The 22851-nt window shown below is 50.5% G+C and overlaps 1 protein-coding gene across 1 annotated transcript in view; it reads left to right on the top strand.

Moving 5' to 3' along the window:
* The window catches only part of RFTN2 (raftlin family member 2), a 42574-nt gene that overhangs the window by 6000 nt on the left and 13723 nt on the right, over positions 1-22851 (top strand). The window contains exons 2-7 of the mRNA XM_036320275.1: positions 2712-2895; positions 4555-4669; positions 9452-9725; positions 12615-12818; positions 19249-19370; positions 21031-21134. Coding sequence (XP_036176168.1) covers positions 2712-2895; positions 4555-4669; positions 9452-9725; positions 12615-12818; positions 19249-19370; positions 21031-21134 — 1003 coding nt within the window. The remainder of the gene's footprint in view (positions 1-2711; positions 2896-4554; positions 4670-9451; positions 9726-12614; positions 12819-19248; positions 19371-21030; positions 21135-22851) is intronic.

Raw genomic sequence — 22851 nt, 5'->3', positions numbered from 1 at the left:
CAGGGAAAGCGTCAGGTTCTGTCTGGGAAGTCCTGGTGAAGCAGATGGATGGGAGCAGCACACAGCGAGGCAGCCGGAGGTTCAAATGGTCAGAATCTGGTCTTGTATCTGCCTGTAATCATGAGCCACGGAGCTCAGTGGAGTTTTAGGGTATTTTAGAACTGCAGTTATATTGCTTCAATTAAATACGTTAATGAGCGACTACAAAAATGGCAGCTTGCATTGAAAACATAAAGGGCCCGGCGGGCATGGCTCAGTGGTTGAGCATCGACCTGTGAAACAGGAAGTTACCTTAGATTCCCGGTCAGGGCACATGCCCGGGTTGTGGGCTCGATCCCCAGTGTGGGGTGTGCAGGAGGCAGCCCATCAATGATTCTCTCTCATCATTGATGTTTCTCTCTCCCTCTCCCTTTCTCTCTGAAATCAATAAAAATATATTGAGCACAGGCGGAGGCCAGACGATGGGGAGTCTTCCGTGCCCTGCAAACGCATCTCCACTTTCTACAGGGAGCCATGAGACTCCCTAAAACCTGAACTTTGCTTTAAAACTGTGTATACAGTTCTGAAGAGACGTTGGGGTTAATGTTTGTTTCCTAGTCTTAACAGTTTGTTCTGTTTCATGGTTTTTCAGTTCCTTTGTTTGGAACTCAGGGTTGGGAATGAAAATACTGGAACATGGTAAAACCCAGTGACTCACAGAGCGACGGCCACACAGCAGGCAGAACTGGGTCACTGCACAATGAAGCCCAGCTGTTGCTTCAGAGTCCAGGGCCGTGCGGCTTTCTTCCTATTCACAGCGAGGAAGAAGCGGATTCTGAATAGATCCGTTCCCATCCAAGCGAGGATGGGCACTGGAGGAAATGGGTCCATCCTGGTTCACACGGCTGCTCTATTGAGAGCCGGCCTCTCGTGTGAGAAGTTGGCACGAACACCCGCCGAGGGTGCACTTCTGTCCCAGGGCCTGGATGTTAATGTGCGAGGAGGGGATGTCCGCTCGGCCTTCCTCCTCGTCCGCTCCTCAGCCTCCTCCCTGTCCTCTGGCCATTCGCAGTGGTTTCTGCTGGACGCCACCGACCATGCTGAGGGAGGCCAGCCGCCAGCACTGCCCTGCCCACACCTGGAGTCAATTCCAGATGTTTTCTTACTCGAGAGGCACTCAAACTGCAGGTCTACTTCTAGGTATTGACTCCTGATTGTTCTCCAGGAAATGGGAAATGTCGCTACGGAGCGCTGTTTTGTAGGTTAAGACCGCTGGAACACAAGAACCTTGTCTCAAGTAACACACCCTTTTCCCCGGACTAACTGCTGCACAGACTGTGCCGCCGTGTAGGTCCGACAGACTTGCCCAGCCTCAGAGGGAGGCCTGAGGGGCATGCAGTTTTACATTTAAATTTCCTGTGCATTTGGAATTCTTACTTTTTTAAAAAATATATATATATTTTATTGATTTTTTACAGAGAGGAAGGGAGAGACATAGAGAGTTAGAAACATCGATGAGAGAGAAACATCGATCAGCTGCCTCCTGCACATCTCCCACTGGGGATATGCCCGCAACCCAGGCACATGCCCTTGACCGGAATCGAACCCGGGACCCCCCAGTCCGCAGGCCGACGCTCTATCCACTGAGCCAAACCGGCCTCGGCGGAATTCTTACTTTTTAAAAGGAACTTCTGGGTTCCGTTACTTTTTCAGTTCCTTTACTCAACCATTTACATAAGTGCCTTAAGAAACCATATTTTTAGTTTCCCAGAGAAACAAAACACGGTGGTTTAACCCTGGTGAGGGGGCCCGGTTGGAGCGTCATACACTGAAAGGTTGCGGGTTCGATTCCTGGTCAGGGCACATGCCTAGGTTTTGGGTTCCTTCCCCAGTCAGGGCACGTATGGGAGGCAACTGATCTTTCCCTCTCTCTCTCTCCCTCCCTCCCTCTCTCTCCCTCTCTCTCCTCTCTGTATAATCAATAAAAGCATATCCTCGGGTGAAGATTAAAAAACAAAGCGAACACGGTGCTTTAGAAGTGTAATTGGAAATGACAATTCTTGCTTAACAAATACTATTTCTCCCATTCTGAATTTTAGGTGTGTATGAATTTTATTCTTAAGAATTATGCATCTCATCTTGTTCAGAATCATAAAAACAGCTGACTTTTCAACTTAACATTGTTTCTCTTGTGTCTGTGTCTTTGGTATCTATGAATGGAAATATAGTCAAATGAAATCCTAAGAAATAAAGTTGCTTAATTGAAAAAAAAAAAGCTAAGGCGTTATATTTTTACTTGAAGACATACTGATGCCCTGACCCGTTTTCTCCAGTGGTTAGAGCATCAGCCTTTGGACTGAAGGGTCTCAGGTTTGATTCCTAGTCAAGGACATGTACCTTGGTTGCAGGCTCCTTCCCTGGCCCCCAGGTTGGGGTGCATGTGGGAGGCAACCAATCAAGGTGTCTCTCTCACGTTGGTGTTTCTCTCTCTCCCCCTCCACTCTCTAAAAATCAATGGAAAAAATATCCTCCGGTGAGGATTAACAACAACAAAAAAGACATATTGGTAATAATTCTATATCTACCAGCTCATAAAGTTACTGTTGCTTTTTTCTTAAATAAATTTGGAAAATATAGGTTTCCTACTCATTAGTATTATCCCACATAGATAGAAGTAATAAATAATTCAATTTTATGGATGTGCAAATTTCTCTTTGCACTTGCTATTTCAGCGTCACCAAACCCGGAAGTCATCAAGATCAGCTCCATCCCAGACATAGTAACAAAAGTGGACGAGTACTATCGCAAAGGCTACGTTGTCGGGGCGGTTCACCCTGTCCTTCAGCCTGTGCGCCAGCGGAGGCCCCTGCCCGCCAGCCACCTGTACCGGGTGGTGCTGTGGCGCCTGAAGTTCAGGTGAGCCTGCTGCCCAAGGAGGCAGTCACACTGAGTGAGGAGCTGCTAACGGGCAGTTTTCTTTGGCTGAAAGAACAGAAAGTTCGAACAACGTGATAGAAATGAAGGATCAGTAGGAGTTTGGGTTAAGGCATGTTTCCCAGTGGTTACCCCGGGTTGAGGAAGGAAGCTTACATTTCCTCCCTTGCGAGGCCTCACTGAGTCTAGAGCCTGCAGACCAACAGGCCCCAGGTGAGGAAGACTGTGCCAAAGGGAAGGGAAGCAGCCTGGAGACGCACGTGGAAGCCGACAGGGTAGCCGCAGCTCCAGGTCCTCGGGGCCTGGGCCAGGGACTCTCTGTGAGCATTTTTAACTGCCCTGCGTTGTTCTGTTACAGGGCACAGACACCGTCTCCCTTCTGAAACGGTTATTTCCCAAAGGCCTACATGCCATGTTCTTACAAAGTGGATAGAGCTCTTATCAAATATATATATTATTGATTTCAGAGAGGAAGGGAGGGGGAGAGAGCAAGAACATCGACGATGAGAGAGAATCATTGATCAGCTGCCTCTGACACACCCCACACTGGGGACCAAGCCCAGGGCCCAGGCATGTGCCCTGACCAGGAATTCTGGTTCATGGATTAACACTCAACCACTGAGCCACACCAGCTGGGCTTGTCAGCTTTTTTAAAAAAAATAAGTAAAAGCCATTTATTTTATTATTTAAACTTTTTGAAATAGTTACTTTCCCAAACAATACTGCAACCATTTTTTGCCAGACTAGCTTGTAAGTTTGAACGTTTTCAAAGACTGTTGTTCCTTCCAGTGATGAAAATAACCAGACCCATTTTCTTTGATTAGCATTCCATTTTTTTAAACCACTCTTCAACTACACCAAAACCATCTCAAAGACCAAGGTAAAACCTGTGTTTTCTCTTTCTAGGAATAGACTAATAATCAACCCCCTTAACTATGAAAGGGCTAAGCAGAGAAGAAAAAATGGAATAAGACGAAAAGAGGGAAAACTGAAGGAAGTAAACATTTAAAAACTGTTCTAGGTGTGCTTCTAAGGGACACTGTCCTTACCGAGTAACTGCCCCCTGGTCCGTGTCCAAGGGGGTGCACGCAGGCAGCAGCCTCGTCGGGCATGCCCAAAGAAACACGCCACTTACCACACAGTAGGAGCACGTTTCCTACTTACAAACCTTACTAACCATGTATACAGTATTTTTCTCGTTTAGCATTGCTTAAAATAGACTCAGTGGTGCCCTCACAAGGCGAAGACTAAGTAAGGGGGAAAACTCAGAGAAGAAGAAAAAGGAAAAACACGGGCCAATATTGACCTGCATTTGAATCAGATTTTCACTTGTGCTTTTGTACCATAGCGAGGTCTGCTAGTCATCCCAATTCACTTCTCAGAACATTTGTTAAAACAACAGTCATGAAACTTTTCTTCTATATTAAGTTGGAAATTAATATATGAATAAATTTAAATGAATAAAAGTGGCTGTTTTTCTGGTATTTTTGCCCAAGAAGACAACCGTGAGGCTTGAAATGACAAAGCAAAGAAATGATTGCTTGGACCTTCCTTGTTGCTCATGCATTTTCACGTGAGCAAATCCGCTTAAACTCAGCAACCGGCTTCGGGCTTCTGACCCTGAACTATTCTCTGTTGCAGCCCGAAGCTCTCAGCAGCACCCAGCGGACAGAGACGCCCACGGCTGGTGATTGAGGAATGTCCTCTAATGCATGAGACGCAAGCAAATGACGTAGCAAAAGAACTGATAGAAAAGGTACTAAATGTATACATTTTTTTCATGGGATATTGAGACGTCATTGGTATTTCTTCTCCATCAGTTTCCTTTCTTGTTTGAAAAAGAACAGAGAAATAATAGGTGACTTATTCTACCATATACCAAATTGTGCAGTGTTAAAAAACGTATTATACTTTTTTATGTATGAAAACAGACATGGAGGCCAATGAAACAGATGGAAATGCCAGAAATAAACTTATACACATAGAAGTTTCATAACAAACCTGAGGAAATAAAAGGGGAGCAACATTACTTAGCAAGTGCCATGGGGAGCGTGGGCAGCTCTTCTGTAAGCAGCACATGCCACATGTTTCCAATGAGATAAAGAGGTCATTTTTAAGTATAAAAATTCTGAAAGAAAATGAAAGAGTAGATGTAGTCAATTATAAATAGGCTAGAGGCCCAGTGCATGAAATTCGTGCACAGGGGCAGTGGGTGTCCCTCAGCCCAGCCTGCACCCTCTCCAATCTGGGACCCCTCGGGGGATGTCCGACTGCCGGTTTAGGCCTGATCCCACAGGGGGGGATCACCGTCGGGCATCCCTCCCACAATCCGGGACTGCTGGCTCCTAACCGCTCGCCTGCCTGCCTGCCTGATTATCCCCTAACCGCTTCTGCCTGCCAGCTTGATCGCCCTCTAGCCGCTCCCCTGCCAGCCTGATTGATGCCTAACTGCTCCCCTGCCGGCCTGATCACCCACAACTGCCCTCCCCTGCTGGCCTGATCGCTCCCAACTGCCCTCCCCTGCCACAACCCGCCTCCTCTGTTGGGCCCTGTCTCCCTGTGTGCATGGCCATTTTGTGACAGCCATCTTATGACGGCCATCTTGTGACAACATTAGGGCGTGATGCATGAGGGCGTGACGACCACCTAGGCTATTATTAGTATAGATTGAGGACTTTGAATTTCATATATAGATATAGCAAATACTAGGAAAACTAAGCTTAAAACTAAGCTTAAAGAATCCAGATGAACTCTGCAACAAGTGTCCTCTGGGAACTTGGTTTCAGAATCTATATGAAGTGAGTAAAATGCATTAAAGCGGTGTCCAGTCTTGAATGGACACAGAATCCATGAACAGTGGATACAGAAGGAAACAGTTACAAAGAGGCATTTGGCCAACAGTTCAACCTAACCAATCATTTTTAGTGTAAATGTAGAAGCTGAGAACAACCGCCACACCAGGATTCACTGAGAAGTTACATTGAAAGTGTGAAATCCAGTGTTGGGTGAGCTTTAAGAAAAATCCATATATTGCAACTGGCATTGTAATAACTTAGTACAGTGTTCCTGAATATTAGTTTGGTAATAAAAATTATAAATCCTGTTTTATTTGGTGACTCAATAAGTTCCTCTGTAGGAATCTATTCCAAGAGATTCATGGAGAAGGGGAAAAGTCATTTCTAGACAAAAATATTTTAACAAATAGCGAATAAGAGGCCAAATTCTCAATAACTGGCAAACTGAGGAGGCAGTGGGCCCATCAAGACAATAGAACCATGGTCAGCAAACCGCGGCTCACGAGCCACATGGCGGCTCTTTGGCCCCTTGAGTGTGGCTCTTCCACAAAATACCACGTGCAGGCGCGCATGTACAGTGCAATTGAAACTTCGTGGCCCGTGTGCAGAAGTAGGTATTTTGTGGAAGAGCCACACTCAAGGGGCCAAAGAGCCGCATGTGGCTCGCGAGCCCCGGGTTGCCGAGCCGCAGTTTGCCGACCACTGCATAGAATATTTATGGTTCCTGAGCGTGGCAACTATATTGACCGGCAGTCTATACAGTATAACCTAATTGAAACTTAAAAAGTAAACACTATGCATGTTGATTAAAATCAAGAAAAAAACTTACACTTATAAGTATTCTAAACTGATGGGGTTTTACACTGAAGTTTTCTTTTGTGTTGCATTGGCATACTTGTAAGATTGTAGCTTTTATTTACATGAATAGAACCAAAAAACTAAGACATTTCCTTTCCAGGAAGAAAGGGTGGGACTTGCTCACTGTTCCTGTGCCTGTGCCCAGGCTGTGAGTGGCTGTGTCCGAGCAGCTGTGGCCTGTGCACAGCCAGGGACAGCCGCCGCTGCTGTCGCCACTTCTGTGAAGGTCACCGGCACTCAGAAGGCTTTTCAGGAACAGGCTGGGAGACAGACTTTTATAAACGACGTACGCATGCTGTTTACTACTACTATTCTGGGAACATTTTTTTTTCTGGGGATAAATCCACTCCAGAAAATTTCTGTTGAAAACAAGAATATAACGGCTAGTTCAGTCTTAATGGATCGCCGTCAGAGCTCTTGTTTTGCATCTGACTTCCTGGAGACAGTTACAGGCCCACTTAAACAGGAAAGTGCTGTTATTCCAGCAATTAGAGGAACGGCTATTTCAGAAAGAGAGCCGCTTCAGGAAACGCGCAGGGGACATGGAGCGTCGCCCGTGTGCGCACAGGAGCAGTGGATGGACGCCAGGCGTCAGCTTGGAACGGCCGCCTTGGATAAAGAGTTGGTGGTTGAACAGCTAGATTTTAAGTCATTTTAACATTATAGCAATGTTTGCTCTGTTTTTAAAAGTAGGTTCGCAAGTGTTTTTTCCCCAGGATTTTTAAATAAAAATAACATTGGAAAACATCGATCTTCCAACTTAAAAATGGAAAACACTAATTAACAATCTATTTGTTACCAGACTTTTCCAGATGAAACTTTCTAGTAATAGGAAAAGGCTTCTTCACTTTTTCACCCAAATCAACATATAAGACTCGAGAAAGCACTGGCAGTCACTGTACCGTTTCCCCCTGCAGGGTGCCCCCCCACCCCCCACCCCCGCCCCGGCCCTGGTGTGAAGCACAGCTTGTGATGATGGCCAGGCTTCGAGCACAGTCACACCGTCAGTGCTAACTTACAGGAGTCAATCGATGGCACTGTGTCCGCAGAGTCCTTTGTCCAGCTCGCACACCCACGCGTCCTGCTCCGCCGTCTTCTCCGTCAGCGGGAGCGACAGGACAGGCGCCCTCTCTTTTTTAATTTTTTTAAAAATATATTTTATTGATTTTTTACAGAGAGGAAGGGAGAGGGATAGAGAGCTAGAAACATCGATGAGAGAGAAACATCCATCAGCTGCCTCCTGCACACCCCCTACTGGGGATGTGCCCGCAACCAAGGCACATGCCCTTGACCGGAATCAAACCTGGGACCCTTCAGTCCGCAGGCCGACGCTCCATCCACTGAGCCAAACCGGCCAGGGCTAGGCGCCCTCTCTAATGGACACTACCCTCTGGGTTAGCCCCCTTCTTCCTGCCATTTCGTTTCTGACTCTAGATGTCCACAGTTGCAACCTCCATCATGACTTACCCTTCCTCTCCCAGGTAACGTTTAAAACCTTTCATGTAGCCCTGGCTGGTATGGCTCAGTGGACAGAGAGTCGGCCTGCGGACTGAAGGGTTCCAGTTGGATTCCAGTCAAGGGCACATGCCTGGGCTGTGGGCTCAAGCCTCAGTAGGGGGCGTGCAGGAGGCAGCCAATCAGTGGTTCTCTCTCATCATTGATGTTTCTATCTCTCGCTCCCTCTCCCTTCCTCTCTGAAATCAATAAATATATAATTAAAAAATAAAACTGTAATGTACATATTTAGACCAGTGACCACATAAAAGAGGTTGCTCTTTCTTTAACTTATTTAACAAGTACTTACAGGGCACCTATAGGTACAAAACATTACAATACAAAGATGAATAAGACTCATCCTGCTCTCAACATAACTGCCAGTCACACCCTGGGGGCCGGGAAGAGACACGGGCACAAAAGGAACAGAGAAATGCCCTGACCAGTTTGGCTCAGTAGATAGAGCATCGGCCTGCGGACTGAAGGGTCCCAGGTTCAATTCCAGTCAAGGGCATGTATCTTGATTGCAGGCACGTCCCCAGTAGGGGGTGTGCAGGAGGCAGCTGATTGATGTTTCTCTCTCATCGATGTTTCTCTCTATCCCTCTCCTTCCTCTCTGTAAAAAATCAATAAAATATATTTTAAAAAAATAAAAGGAACAGAGAAATGAAGCGCAGGCAGAGGAAGGAGAAGTGCTTTGAAACGGCCACTCGTGTCTGAATGTGTCACAGGTCATGCCACGGGCTCTGGCCCCGTTCTTGCCCTGACAGAGCAATCTAAGCGTGTTCCTTGGCCCAGGCGGGCGGCAGTGGCACCAGGTGCACGCAGTCAGAAAGCTGCCTCAGGCAGGCAGTGCGAACTGGGTTTATGCATCACACACGTGGCCAAGAATCTGCCCGTTAACATTTTTCTTCCCCACATCAAACAACGAGTTGTCAAATGTTATTTTTGAACAACTGTATATTTTTTTGTTTCTTAATGAATGTCTTCTGTATTCATTAAGATGTGTTTGGTAATGTTATTTTTGAGGATTTCTCAGAATAGTTTTTCATTTTGCCTCAACTAGAGAGACCATGGTGACCAGGTCTGCAGAAATCATGCTATGGAATGACTAGCCCTTCCCAAAGGGTAACCTTTTAAAGAAACACAGGACTCCTGCCTGCACCCTTCCTAGCTGCCTGAACTGCTCGAAGAAGTCACCTTCACGGTGTGGCAGTCTCGGGAGTAGCGCCCTATCACAGGTCGCTGGTTTGTTCGTGAATAAGTCTTTAGCCACCAGCAAATGCATTCCCTGTGCTAATTTCCTTAATGAGCCTACAGGAAATTGATTACTTGGCAATCAGTTGACATGAAATTCCTATGTTGTCCCACCGTCTCTTTTGAAACCTCAGATCAATGAAGCTTCTAAGCGAGGACGGAGGTTTGTGGGACTCCTGGCCCAGCATTCTGCGCCGTTCTGCAACGGGACCGACCTGGACGGAGCCGGAGAGCCCGCCCTGCCGGGGCGCCACTCCTGCGAGGACAACGGGAGAGGCTGGAGTGAAGGCCCCCTGGGCGGGCAGCCCTCGGAGAGTGGGGCGGAGGGAGAGCTCCACCCCGAGAGCGGGCCATGCCAAAGGGAGCCACACGGCAGCCCCAGGGCCTCCGAGGCAACACGGGGAGAAGGTAATAGACCAGAGGAGTAGAGACAGGACATCTGTTAGGTTAAACTTAGCAAAACAGGTTGTTGGTTTTTGTTGTTAATTCTCACCTAAGGATATTTTTCCCACTGATTTTTTTTTTTTTTAGAGAGAGAGAAACATTGATGTGAGAGAGGCACATCGATTGGTTGCCTCTTGCATGGGCCCCAACCAGGGCCAGAGATCGAACCCACAACCCTGCAGTATGAGGGCCAGTGCTCCAACCACTGAGCCACGCTGTCCAGGGCTAACAAAGTAAGTTTTTTAGGCAAAGTAAGTTTCTAAAGGTTACGGGGACGACATAAACGAATATAAACTCGTCTTATTCTTTAACATTATTACAGTCAGAAGTAAGGCAGGACAGTTTTCCAAACAGCGTCTCTGGCGGGTCTGACAGTGCCGCCCACGTAAGGACACTGTGTGTTGAACACTGCTTTCCAGTTAGGCCCTCACCAGCTCCCTGGGAAGCCAGGCTGTGCCTGTGAGTCGAGAGAGCGATCCTCTGAAGAAAGCTGCTCTGACTTGCGTGTTCCCTTGTCAGCAGCGTGTGAGGATTTTCGTTGGGGCCTTTCCCATTGCGTGGATGGCGTTCACCCTTGAAGCTCATCCCTTTCTTTGATCATCACTTAGAATATGAAAATGGCCCGTCATGGTGAAACAATTCCTGTAACAATAGTGCCCGCATCCTAAAATATCTTTAAACCATCGTTTTATTGTTCTCAGCCAACTGGCAAGTCTTTTGGAGAAACGGAGACTCTGTTTTTGGACTGTTAAACGTTTTCTGGCACCTTCCCAGGCATGTTTCAAAAAGCAGATTAGAGCCCTAGCCAGTGTGGCTCAGTGGATAGGGCATCAGCCTGCAGACCGAAGGGTCCCAGGTTCGATTCCGGTCAAGGGCACATACCTTGGTTGCAGCCCCTCCCCGGCCTGGGCCCTGGTCAGGGTGTGTGCAGGAAGCAACTAATCAATGTTTCTCTCACATCAATTTTTCTCTCTGTCTTTCCCTCTCTCTAAAAGATCAATGGAAAAATATTTAACAAAAAAAAAAAAAAGCACTATTTAAGAAAATCAAAGACTGTGTATGACCTTAGGGTTAGGGATATGCTTAACTTCTGGGATGAGAATAAGACTGCCTTCCTTATGGGACGGGGTTGTGAGAAGTAAGGAAGGGAAGTCTGCCAAGTGCTGAGCCCAGGGCCTGGCTGTGTAAACCCTGCACCAAGTTAGCTGCTGGGACATGACCCTTTCATCAGTGTTGGTGCTGCAGCTGCTCACAGTGTGACAGGGCATCCTGAGTGGTCTCTGAGATGTGCTGAAATCCTGTACCTAACAAACACCCATTGGACCCTGGTCAGCGCCATCTCCTTTACAAAACCGGGAGGATTTCCCACTCCCGCTCTCACCCATCCCCCACCACCACCCTGCCCTTTCCACCGGTCCCCAGCTCACCACCACGCCGGCTTCCTGCCGCGTGAAACACTCAGGAGTGTAAGAGGGAGCGAGCGGTGGGGCTGTGGTCAGGACGCTGCTCACGTCCACCCACTGCTGCCCTTCAGCTGCTGGTGCCCAGCCTCCCCTTGGTTAGATGTCTGTTTCCAGGTCTTTAAGTTCTAAACCAGGAGGCTACCTACTTAATGTGTGTCCACCTTTAGATTCCACCTTCTAAATGGCTTGTTTTTAAGTCATACCGTTCCTAATAACTTTCTGCGGCAGGGGCTCTTAGAACCACTGAGGGGGGGCGAGGGGGGCGAGCAGGTACCTACAAAAGACCTCTTAGAGAATCGGATGAAATTCATGATACTCAACCCAGAAAAACGCACACAACACACACACCCAAGTCCTGGTGTCTGTACCGCACGCGGTGGTAGACTTTCTAACACAGTCACGGGTGTGGGTCCGTCGTCCGCCCAAAGGAAGAATTTGCCAACTTACAGTAAAGGCTAAGACACGACCCAGCAATTCTACGTCTGAGTACGGGTTCTAGGGTGGCTCCCACACGTGTCCAAGGAGACATGAGTAATAATTGTAGTAACAAAAATCTGGAAGCAGTGTATGTGTCCTCCAATAGAGAACAGTAGACTGGAATACTGTGTGAGCTAAATGACTAAGATCTGTGAAGTGTTAACTATACGGCAGAAGCGTAATATTGAACAAGAAAATCAACTTAAAGATTGGCATGTATAGCATGATGCCATTTTTTAGACGTTTTTTAACTGTAAAACATTGTATATCATCTGTGGGCATATAAATCTATAGTGAAAGAATAAAAGCTTGCATGAGAGTGGTAAACACCAAGTTCATTATAGTAGCTATTTCTGGAGCATGGGATAAGGGAAGATTTCATAGTGAGCCTCAACTATTTCCGTCTCTCAACCACTTAAAAAAGTCTGAAGCAAACACGGAACAATGTTAAGATTCGATAAAGTTGAGTGGTAGGTAATTTTGTTATTCTCTACTAGAGGCCCGGTGCACGAAATTTCGTGCACTGGGAAGGGTCCCTCAGCCTGGCCTGTGCCCTCTCGCAGTCCAGGAGCCCTCAGGGGATGTCCACCTGCCTTGAAGGCGGGAAAGGGTCCCGCCACCACCACGGCACTCTCCAGCCGTGAGCCCGGCTTCTGGCTGAGTGGCGCTCCCCCTGTGGGAGCGCACTGACCACCAGGGGGCAGCTCCTGCATTGAGCGTCTGCCCCCTGGTGGTCAGTGCACGTCATGGAGACCGGTCGTTCTGACATTCGGTCTATTTGCATATTAGTCTTTTATTATATAGGATGCTTGTTATGTGCTTGAAATAGCTCGTGATTAATAAAAAATATTTTAAGAATCTTTTCAGTGAAATTATAGCTCTTCCCTCTTTCTTTCTGAATGCCTGTCCTCAGATAACAAGTTGTATATAGTCTTCAACGTGTTTGATGATGAGTCCACCGGCTGGACCTACCAGGAGGGCGTCCTGTCCATGAAAGTCACGAGGAAAGGACCCGTCATTAGCACACTTGATGCTGATTGGCTGGAGTTAACGACTTTCTACTATAAGCAAGGCTTGTCTTTAATTGACTCTTTTGTGTGCTGGGAAACCCCTAGAGGTAAGTTTTCAGTTGTGATAATGTCTTTAAAAACTGACCTTATGTTAGAGTGGGTGGAAATGTGTTTGCCTCTCAAGATCTGTGGCTAAAAGGACAGATGTTATTCCTGAGGAAATAGATTCCAGTCCTTGCACGGCTCTGTCGCTTTAATGTGAAAGCTTCACCATCCCGGTGGGAGAAGTTAATGTGATGTTTGCTGTTGGGTTGTCACTGTCAGGACTAGACAGACCTCCAGCAACCCAACCGGGGTCTGACGACGGCATTTGAGGATTACTATCCAAACGGAGGACACTATCCCAATGTGGGACTACCTACCTGATTCTTTCTCTACTTTGTCCTGAAAAATAACTTTTGCTTCAGAAAATGATATTGATCTGATGTTCCTGTCTGCCTTCCCCCATCGTTCATCTGTCTCCAGCCTTCCTCTTTTAGTTACAAAGGAATCTGTAGTCATCCATCTACATCACAAAAACCACAAAGAAACAAACAGAACTCCAAAAATGACTTTCTAAGGAAAGTGTTTTTAAAAAGATATTAGCACTAAAAGAAAAGAAAAATAGACATTAAGGAAGCTGGAAACATGGAAGGATGGAGGCCATGAAAACCAGAAGAGGGCCGGCCCATGTGGCTCAGTGGTTGAGTGTCGACCTAGCACCAGGAGGTCACAGTTCGATTCCGGTCAGGGCACATGCCCAGGTAGTGGACTCGATCCCCAGCAGGGAGGTGTGCAGGAGGCAGCCGATCAATGTTGATGTTTCTCTCTCATCCATGTTTCTCTCTCTCTCTCTTCCTCTTCCTTCCTCTCTCTCTAAAATCAATAAAAACATTTTTTTTAAATGAAAAACAGAATAGCTGGGGACCCTAACTCAATGAGGTTAGAGAAAAGAATGAAGAAGTAAATAAGATGAGATCTCAGTATACCTTATTATCATTAAATCGGTGCAGTGATAACTTCACTGATACAACTGAAGACTTTGGATGAATATTTTGAATTATCGAGAGTCACATGTTCCAGAGGACCCTTCTAACCAGAAACCAGGATTCAGGCCCGAGCCCACGGCAGCCCCAGAAGTGCGGCTGCTTGAGGAGCACTGGGCAGAGCAGATGCTCAAGGAAGATTTTTTGGTTCTTGGAAACTTCTTCCAAGTTGGTCTAAAGGGAAGAGCATGGGCCTTAAGATCAGACAGACCAGATTAAATCCGATCTCCTCTCCTGATTAGCTGTGGGATCTGAAGAAGGCAGTTGAGCCCCGTTTCTTCGAAGGGAGATAAAAACAGTCTTACTTCAACCCATAGAAACAGAAACGGAAGGGAAGGCTACCAGAAGGGAGGGGGAAGTGAAGGGGAAATGGTCAATAGCACTGTGATGTGTTTGCGCGGGGTCAGATGGTCACTAGAATTGGGGGGGGGTGTAGCACATAAACATGTCCAATCGCTGTATTGCATACCTGAAACTAACATAACCCGTATAAGATTGTATGCCAACTGTACTTAAATCAACTAATGAAAACTTAAAAAATACTCCCACTTGATCGTTGTGAGAATTCCATAAGCTACAGCCTGTGCACAGGGACCCCCCAGCGCCCGCTCGCCCTGGGTGGTCACGGTCTGAGGCTAAGTTTCTTTCCCGACGCTGGTCCTGTGCAGTCACAGTGCTCTGAGCGCGGGTCTCCTACTTGGGGGTCGGTCATGCTTCATATTTCTCTACCCCCTCACCCCCTCACCCCCTCTCCCTCCCTCCCCCCTCGCCCCCTCCCTCTCCCCTTTGCTTTCCTTCTCTTTCCCTCCAAAGAGTCTCAGTTGGAGCCATTTCAAATTTGGGGTTGTGACTAACTGCTGCAGGAAAAACAAAAAAGACTCCTTTCACGTCTCTTTCAGGCACTTGCCCATGAAGATAAAATTAGCCACAGCAGTTGCCAGTGACAGGCTGGGGGGGAGGGGGGGCTTTTGTTCTTAGAGCTCCCAGGCTATTTAGAGATCCTGGGGCTGGGGGTGGGAGGACATTTTCCACCCCCACCCCCGCAGCCCCTGGGTGTGTCACCCTGACTTGCTGGGAGCAGCCGGGAGCTGCAGGGGGTGGTGACCAAGGACCAGGGCCTGTGTGGCTCTGAGCAGCAGGGCAGGAGGGAGCAGGGCTGGGCTGGTGGCTTTGTTGGGGCAACAGGGGAGCCCCGGGACAGGGCACCTTTCCTTCGTCCCCTTCCACCCTCTTCCAAGATACCATCAGGAGTCAGCCCACCACAGGAACGAGGTGCAAAGCAGACATGGCTCAGGAATGGAAATGCCCCCCCATAGCTGGCGTTTCATGAACCCCTTCCTCCAGTCAGAGAGGGACCAGGAACTTCACAAGGTTCCCCCATGGGCGGGCGGGCGGGCGGGTGGTGGAAGGCTGGCGGGGTGTGCCAGGCCTCTCCAGGGCCCTCCCCAACCTCCACGCCTCCTCTCGGGAAAGCCCCCCCCCCCGCCCCCTCCGAAGGTGCATGGGGGCCTCTTGCCATCCCTGCGGCCGAGGGTTCCCACTGCCCGGCCCTGCACCCAGGCCCAGCGCTGCCGTCTCCGCCAGCGTCCGCAGCTGGGCCCCTGCACACTCTGGGGGGACACACCGGTGGGTAACACCCCCAGATGGACCCAGGAGCGCCACCCACTGGGCCAACAGACACAGGCGCTTGGTCCTCCGGAGCAGAGGCTTGCGGGCAGCGCCGTGGGGTGAGACGGCAGCTCTGCCGACTGGTACCCCCGCCCCCCCCCCCACACACACACACATACACACACACATACACACACACACACACACATACACACACATACACACACATACACACACATACACACATACACACACATACACACACACACATACACACACACACACTCACACACACACACTCCCCATCGTCCTCCGAGCACAGCCTCCTCCCAGCTTTAGCACCACCCGCACCTTCAGGCTACAGCTCCGTCTGGATGGATCCCGTTGGCCTCCCTCGGAACCCAGTGCCCCCTTCGCCCCGTGGAAAGGCTCGCGTGGAATCGGGGGATGTGTCAGGACAAGGAGGGGGGTAAAAACGCTGCCACGTGGATTTACTCCCTTCACATACGTGTGTGCCAGGCCCCGGGCTCACGATGACGAGGGCAGGGATGCCCTCCCTGCTCTCGCGGAGCCGGCCTCGCGGCGCCCGGCAGGGACCGGTGTCCAAACAAAGAGCCTGACTTTCCTAATCGAGCAAAGTGCTGTCATGGGGCCCGGCAGGTGACGAGAGTGCAGGGCAGAGCCGCGTGGAGGTGTCAGGAGTCTGTAACCGCCCACTAGACGGAAGGCTGGCAGGGAGCGAGCTCTAGGGCGGGAGAGAGGAGCTGGGGAGAATGGCGCACACGGGGTGGGAGAGGTGAGCACAGCCCCTCCTCGCAGAGTCTACGCGTGCGCACCTACTGTGTGCCTCCTGTGTGCCCGCGCTGCTCTCAGCAGCTCCCACTCACTACCTCAGGTCACTCCCACGGCAGCGCCATGAGCTAGGTCTGCTTGCTCCCCGCTTACAGATGGGGAAACTGAGGCACAGAGCTCTGCATGTGCCCCTCCCACAGCTAGACGGGGGTACCAGCGTGGAGTGGGTGCTCTTAGGCATTTGCCATCGGTCAGGACTTTTATTCCAAGTCATCCATTGAACATGGAAAGGAGGAATCTGGCCTGAGGTGCATTTCTGGAAGAACCGCTCTGGCTCATCCTGCGAAGTGGGTCACAGAGGGGGTGGGCGGGAGCAGGCGTGGGAGCTGCTGCCGTGACGGCAGGGAGGGGCGGTGGGGTGAGGGCAGAGACAGGCTGGCATTCCTTCTGGAGACAGAGCTCCCGAAGGAGACACAGTCCCCACGGGCTTGCCCGCCACCGCCCCTGCCCTGGGCCCACCGCCCTCAGGTTAAGGCCCACAGTGACGCGTGCACCGAAAGACGGCCGTGGAATGTTCCCGTCCCGCTAGACGTGGCATCGACCTGTAGCTGAACTGAATGTGTCAGATCCTGCCCCGACACGTAGCCTCTTCCCTGGGACCCTTTAAGCGTGTGCTTCTCCATCCAGGGCCCGGGGCCCCTGGGGTGTGGCCTGTGCCAGGGGGTACAGAGTTCACAGGTGAACCTCCTCCCGCGTGTCCTCACCTCAGGGGGGCCGAGGGGGCCCCGTTTCCTTACACCATAGGGACATGCGGGAAAGGACGCCAGGTTTGCATCCACTTCGGACTGCGCCGGGAGCCCACCCTTCATCCGCACCGTGTACGTTCCGTTGCTACGGGTGGCACTGGCTTCTGAAAGGGTTTTTTGAGAAGCGGCGGGTCAGGGCTTTGTGCCTTTTCATATCAGGCACACGGAGAAGGTGGTAATGCTGCCGGGCACACGGCCCAAGCGGAGACAGCTGCTCGGCAGCAGGCGGCGCCCCGGGTCTTGGCGCACCCGGGCCCCGTTCTCTCTCTCAAACTAAAAGAAGCGTACAAGTACGGGGAACCCTGGTGCCAGGAACCAGAAAACAGGCAGAGCCACAAAACCCGTGGTTCTCACGCCACAGAACCCCCGAGGACGCAGATCGTAAATAGCTACATTGTTATCGAAGCACATCATTATTCTTAAAATGCACGCCCCCGTTCTAACTAAAGGACTTAGGGCATAGCCATTCTTTATGGTGGTTAGTGATGCCCTGAACTTACAATCAGAAAGAGACTTAGCTTTGGCTAAGTGGATAGAGGGTTGGCCTGAGGACTAAAGGGTCCTGGGTTCTATTCCAGTCAAGGGCACGTGCCTGGGTTGTGGGCTCCCCAGTAGAGGGCATGCAGGAGGCAGCCGATCAATGATTCTCTCTCATCATTAATGTTTCTATCTCTCTTTCCTCCCTTCCTCTCTGAAATCAATAAAAATATATTTAAAAAAAGAAAGAGACTTGATTCTTCTGGTCACTTTGGTGTGACAAAGGTCAGGTACATTTAAAAGGAAATAGGGCATCTGCTGTCCTTAGAAAACCATTTCCAACGAGTTAAACTTTCCTGGACGCCACTCGAACAGCGTAAGTTCTTCATGGCGGTCTGTCTTCACTGTCAGCGATGTGCAAATGATGGCACCATGATTTCCTCTTACGGTGGAGAAGCCTGTTCATAAAAACTAAAACTACAAATCACACGGAAAACATTCTTGCCTCGTTTGTATTTAAGTTTAGCAGAGCACTGAAAGCTTCGCAGGCCTTTGTTACTTGGACAACTGTCAGCCAGGCCAACGTGGAGGTGACCCTGCGCCACATGAAAACCACATTGTTCAACCCACATGTGACCGTGGGAAAACTGTCTGCGATTGCAAAATTGGAGACAAAAGAACATCCATAAAATCAGTTTAGCTTTGGCCAGATGGTCATTGTCAGCCGTTCAAGAAAAGGTCTCCCTGGAAACTTCCTGCCCAGCAGGCGTCCTTTCAACAATGACTTCTGTCTAGGACCTTCCTGTCACCGTTCATTTTTTTTTCAAGCATCACTGAAGTAAAGCATTGTTCCATGTTTGCATTTTTTTTTTAATATATTTTATTGATTTTTCACAGAGAGGAAGGAAGAGAGACAGAGAGCTAGAAACATCGACGAGAGAGAAACATCGATCAGCCGCCTCCCGCACACCTCCCACTGGGGATATGCCCGAAACCCAGGCACATGCCCCTGACCGGAACCGAACCCGGGACCCTTCAGTCCGCAGGCCGACGCTCTATCCACTGAGCCAAACCGGTTTTGGCCCATGTTTGCATTTTTGACATCATCTTGCCTCACATTCGTGTTACTGTCCCACCTGTACATGTCAAGGGTTAATAGTGCTGATGTCGTTTCTCTCAAGAGTAGAACTAACATGCAGACAACCTACAGGCCAGAAACCACGATTCGAGGTGCAGTTTCTTTCCGGGTGCTCCTTGGGCTTAGGAAATCGGCTGGCCTCTCCGTGTAGTAGGATATTACTTTATCTTGTTTTGGTTATCATCGTTTTCATGTTCACAGTTTGATTTTAACGGGCTGACGCATAAAACTGTCTTGACCAGGGGTCCTCAAACTACGGCCCGCGGGCCACATGCAAATACAAATATTGTATTTGTTCCCGTTTTGTTTTTTTACTTCAAAATAAGATATGTGCAGTGTGCATAGGAATTTGTTCATAGGTTTTTTTTTAAACTATAGTCCGGCCCTCCCACGGTCTGAGGGACAGTGAACTGGCCCCGTTTAAAAAGTTTGAGGACCCCTGGTCTTGACTTTGGCAACAACAATGTAACCTTCAGAGAGGAGGAGGGCGTTGCTGATGGAGCCACAACAAATGTTTACAAAGGGACCTGCTTGCCTTTCTGCTTCCTACGAGGGTTATTTAAGGACGGGGACGCTCTTAAGAAACACTTCGTATTTGCAACTCTTCTCAGCTGTATCCTCTTCCTCGCAGGGGACCACGTGCCTAAAGCGCTGGACGGGTTCTTCATCTACGAAGAGGAAGGCTCCGGGGTGCCAGGGTCCAGCCGAACAGGAAATGACGCCATCGTGGTGGAGCAATGGACTGTTATCGAGGTAAGCTGCCGTTGGCTGACAATTGGGCTTTACTTTCATATTTAGTTTTATACGCTTTTTAAATATTTTATTGATTTTTTACAGAGAGGAAGGGAGCGAGATAGAGAGTTAGAAACATCGATGAGAGAGAAGCATCGATCAGCTGCCTCCTGCACGCCCCACACTGGGGATCGAGCCCACAGCCGGGGCATGTGCCCTGACTGGGAATCGAGCTGTGACCTCCTGGCTCATAGGTCAACGCTCCACCACGGAGCCACGCCGGCCAGGCTCGTTCTATATGATGTTAACGGCCTTCACCGCCTCGCACAGTGAGCCCCTCCCGCCGTCTGAGCAGCCTTCAGACGCAGGAACAAGCCTCAAACCTCTCTCCGCGCGGCGGGGAGCAGTGCCTGTGACGCCCAACTTGTGATAAGACAGCAACACAATGACCTGTGCATGAATGGCAGCGAATTCCCCAAGACTGGCCCTCGAGCCCACAGAGCCCCCTGGCCCGAGCCTCTCTATGCAACGCCCGGCACCTGGGTGAACGTGAACAAATTCCGAGGGTAGCTGGCGTTTGTCTCCAGCAACCAAAGGACCTGGTTTCTGACCTGTGACCTCTCAAAGGCAAAGGCATCCGAACAAAAGGTGTTCTCTCCCAGCAGCCAAACCTCCATGCACTGCCTCCTAACCAGGGAGGCCTGGCTGCCGTGTGCCCTGGACTCACAGCCCGCCCACCGAGGGGGACAGGCCACTTGAGGGGGACAGGCCGCCCACCCGAGGGGGACAGGCCACTTGAGGGGGACAGGCCGAATTCAGGCACATCGTGTGGGCCCGCAGCCCTAGGCCCCTGGACGGCAAACTGCGGCTTGCGAGCCACATGCGGCTCTTTGGACCCTTGAGTGTGGCTCTTCCTAAGCCTTAGGAGCACCCTCATTAAGTTAATAACAATGTACCTACCTATATAGTTTAAGTTTAAAAAATTTGGCTCTCAAAAGAAATTTCAATCGTCGTCCTGTTGATATTTGGCTCTGTGGACTAACGAGTTTGCCGACCACTGCGCCTAGGCCCTGGCTGGCAGGCTCTTTTGTGGACGCGTTTGCCTCCCTGGCCTCACCAAGGGCGGAGACGTAGCCCATGTCGCCAGGAAGCCAGAACCCCAGTGAGAGGAGGGGACAGGACCGGGGGAAGAGGGAGAGCGCCACATAAAAATCCATTCCAGCTTTAAGCTCAAAATCCATCAAAACCCATGGCAAGCCCCTCTCACCTTTCACTAGGGCCACACTCTCCGCTCCGGCCCTCAGTCCGGGCCCCAGACGCGTGTTTCTGCACGTGAGGTCTGCAGATTACCAGGATCCAGCTCACCTGGGAGCTCATTTAAAACGCAGGTTCCCACTCCCCACCCCCATTAGTGTTGGAGGCCAGACCAGGCCCAGGGAATGGGACCCAGGAAAGCCCAAATTCTAGGGAGCAGCCAGAGGCCCTGACGCCCCCCCCCACCCCCGCGCCAGTGTCTCCACTGGGCCAGGGCTCGAGGCAGCAGGAAGCAGAGCATAAGGCCGGGAAGCCGGCACCAGCGAAAGTGAACTTGCCGGAGGGGGAACACCCATCAGAACGCCCACGCCCTTGACCCACTCTCTCAGGGGGCCAGCCGTGGACCTGAGCTCTTGTTGTCCCGCAGGGCTGCGAGATCAAGACGGACTACGCGCCCCTGCTGCACACGCTGGCGGAGTTCGGGTGGCTCCTGACCAGCGTGCTGCCGACACCTGTCCTGAGACATGACAGGTAACGCCCCGTCTCCTCGCACTCTCTCTCCTCATTCTAAATCAGAGTTCTGTGTCCGCTAACTCCGTTTGAGAAATCCCTATGCAATGCCTCCAGAAAGCATTCCCTGAACTTCTCGTCTCATTTCACGGGCCTTGGAGAGGAGCAGATCTAATCCCCTGGTGTCAGGTGTGTACCAGCGGCTCTGCCTCCTCCCGAGGGCACACGAGTTCAGGCCGGCTCGCCAGGGCGGCCAGGGCAGGGACCAGAGCCTGCCTCCCAGCCCCGCACAGCCTTGGCACCCCTTGGAAGGCCGCACTCCCTTTTCCCACGCAGGGTGCTGGTTGGCTCTTCCCCAGAGTGAACACTGAGTCGACATAAATCTGCAAACGGAGAAGCACAGCCCACGCTGTAGGGCCCCTGGTCCTGCCTTTCTGCTCTGCCCGTGCAAAGCTGCCCTCACCCAGCACACAGCTGGGGCTAGGACTGCAGAACCCTGGAGGCCAGCATGGAGGAGGAGGCGTTTCTGCCTCCATTCATCCCGCAGTGCGATGGGATAGTTTTCCCCTTGAGCATGGGCTTGTTAGCTGTTAGCACTGAAACAAGTGACTACGTTAGAATGTTAGAGCCAAAATGCCATCACTTCACTGATACCAACTTGTCCTTTTCTCCTTTTACAAATTTTCCCTATTTCCCGGGAAGGAAAAAATGAATTGTACTCTTTTTTTTTGAGAGCGAGAGAGAGAGAGAGAGACCTGTTAAGTCCTCTGTGTAACGTGCTTTCCTGTCCCTGAACTCGGAGACGTGCCCTCTGCCCTATTTGGCATCGAGAAAGTGACTGACGGCAGGGCTCTCCTGCTTGGCCAGTGGCTACCTGCAGGGGCCGCACTGCACCTGGGCCAGGCTGTCCTGAGCTGTAATCGGCTTGTGTGGCTGAGGGAGGCAACCCCCTCCCGCCTCCCCCAGCCTCCTGCGTCTCTGGTGTTCCCAGCTTAGCAGCGCACCCGCGTCCCAGGTCCCCCACCCTTGAAAGGCATTTGACTGACGTGGCTTTATAACACAGCCAGCCCTTCCTCGGGTGAGGAGAGGGATAGAGGCGGATACAGATGAGCCGGCTCAAGCTTTGAGAGGGGGGATTAGAAGTAATCAGAGCAATTCACCTGCTTTTCTTCTCAGAGATCCGTTGGTAACGTCTCAACTTGTGAGTGGCAGCTCCCCGGAGCATTATTTCCCATCTTTTCAAACGCTGTGACATGCCTGTCAGATCGCAGGACGGCAGTAATTCTCAGGATTCTGTCTCAAGCCCAGCAACCTGAGTCACTGGGGAGCACGCCCAGAGGGCCGTCGGGAGCTGGTTACGCTTACATCCCCCACATGACCAGGCCCTAGGTGACTTACGCTAGTCAGAGAAGGGCCAGGGCCATAGGATGCACTTCTCTGTGGCAACTGGTGAACAAAGCAAACTGGCCAAGTGGATACAGACTCGGGGAACAGAGAGCACACTGCCAGCTGTCCGAGGGGAGGGGTGGGGGCTGGGGGAGAAGAGTGAAGGGATTAAGCAAAGAAAAGGAAAAGACTCACGGACACAGACTACAGTACGGTGAATGCCAGAGGGAAGGGGTGGGGGCAGGTAGAGAGGTTGTAAAGGGGGGATAATGGTGGCGGAAGGGGACTCGACTTAGGATGATGAACACACAGTACAGTGCACATCTCATTAACCAATGTCACCCCAATAAGT

The sequence above is a fragment of the Myotis myotis genome, unplaced genomic scaffold (assembly GCF_014108235.1).
Source record: "Myotis myotis isolate mMyoMyo1 unplaced genomic scaffold, mMyoMyo1.p scaffold_m19_p_8, whole genome shotgun sequence".
In the NCBI taxonomy this organism is placed as follows: domain Eukaryota; kingdom Metazoa; phylum Chordata; class Mammalia; order Chiroptera; family Vespertilionidae; genus Myotis; species Myotis myotis.
The sequence above is the reverse complement of the archived record's forward strand: the minus strand, read 5'-3'. Positions and strand labels throughout refer to the sequence as shown.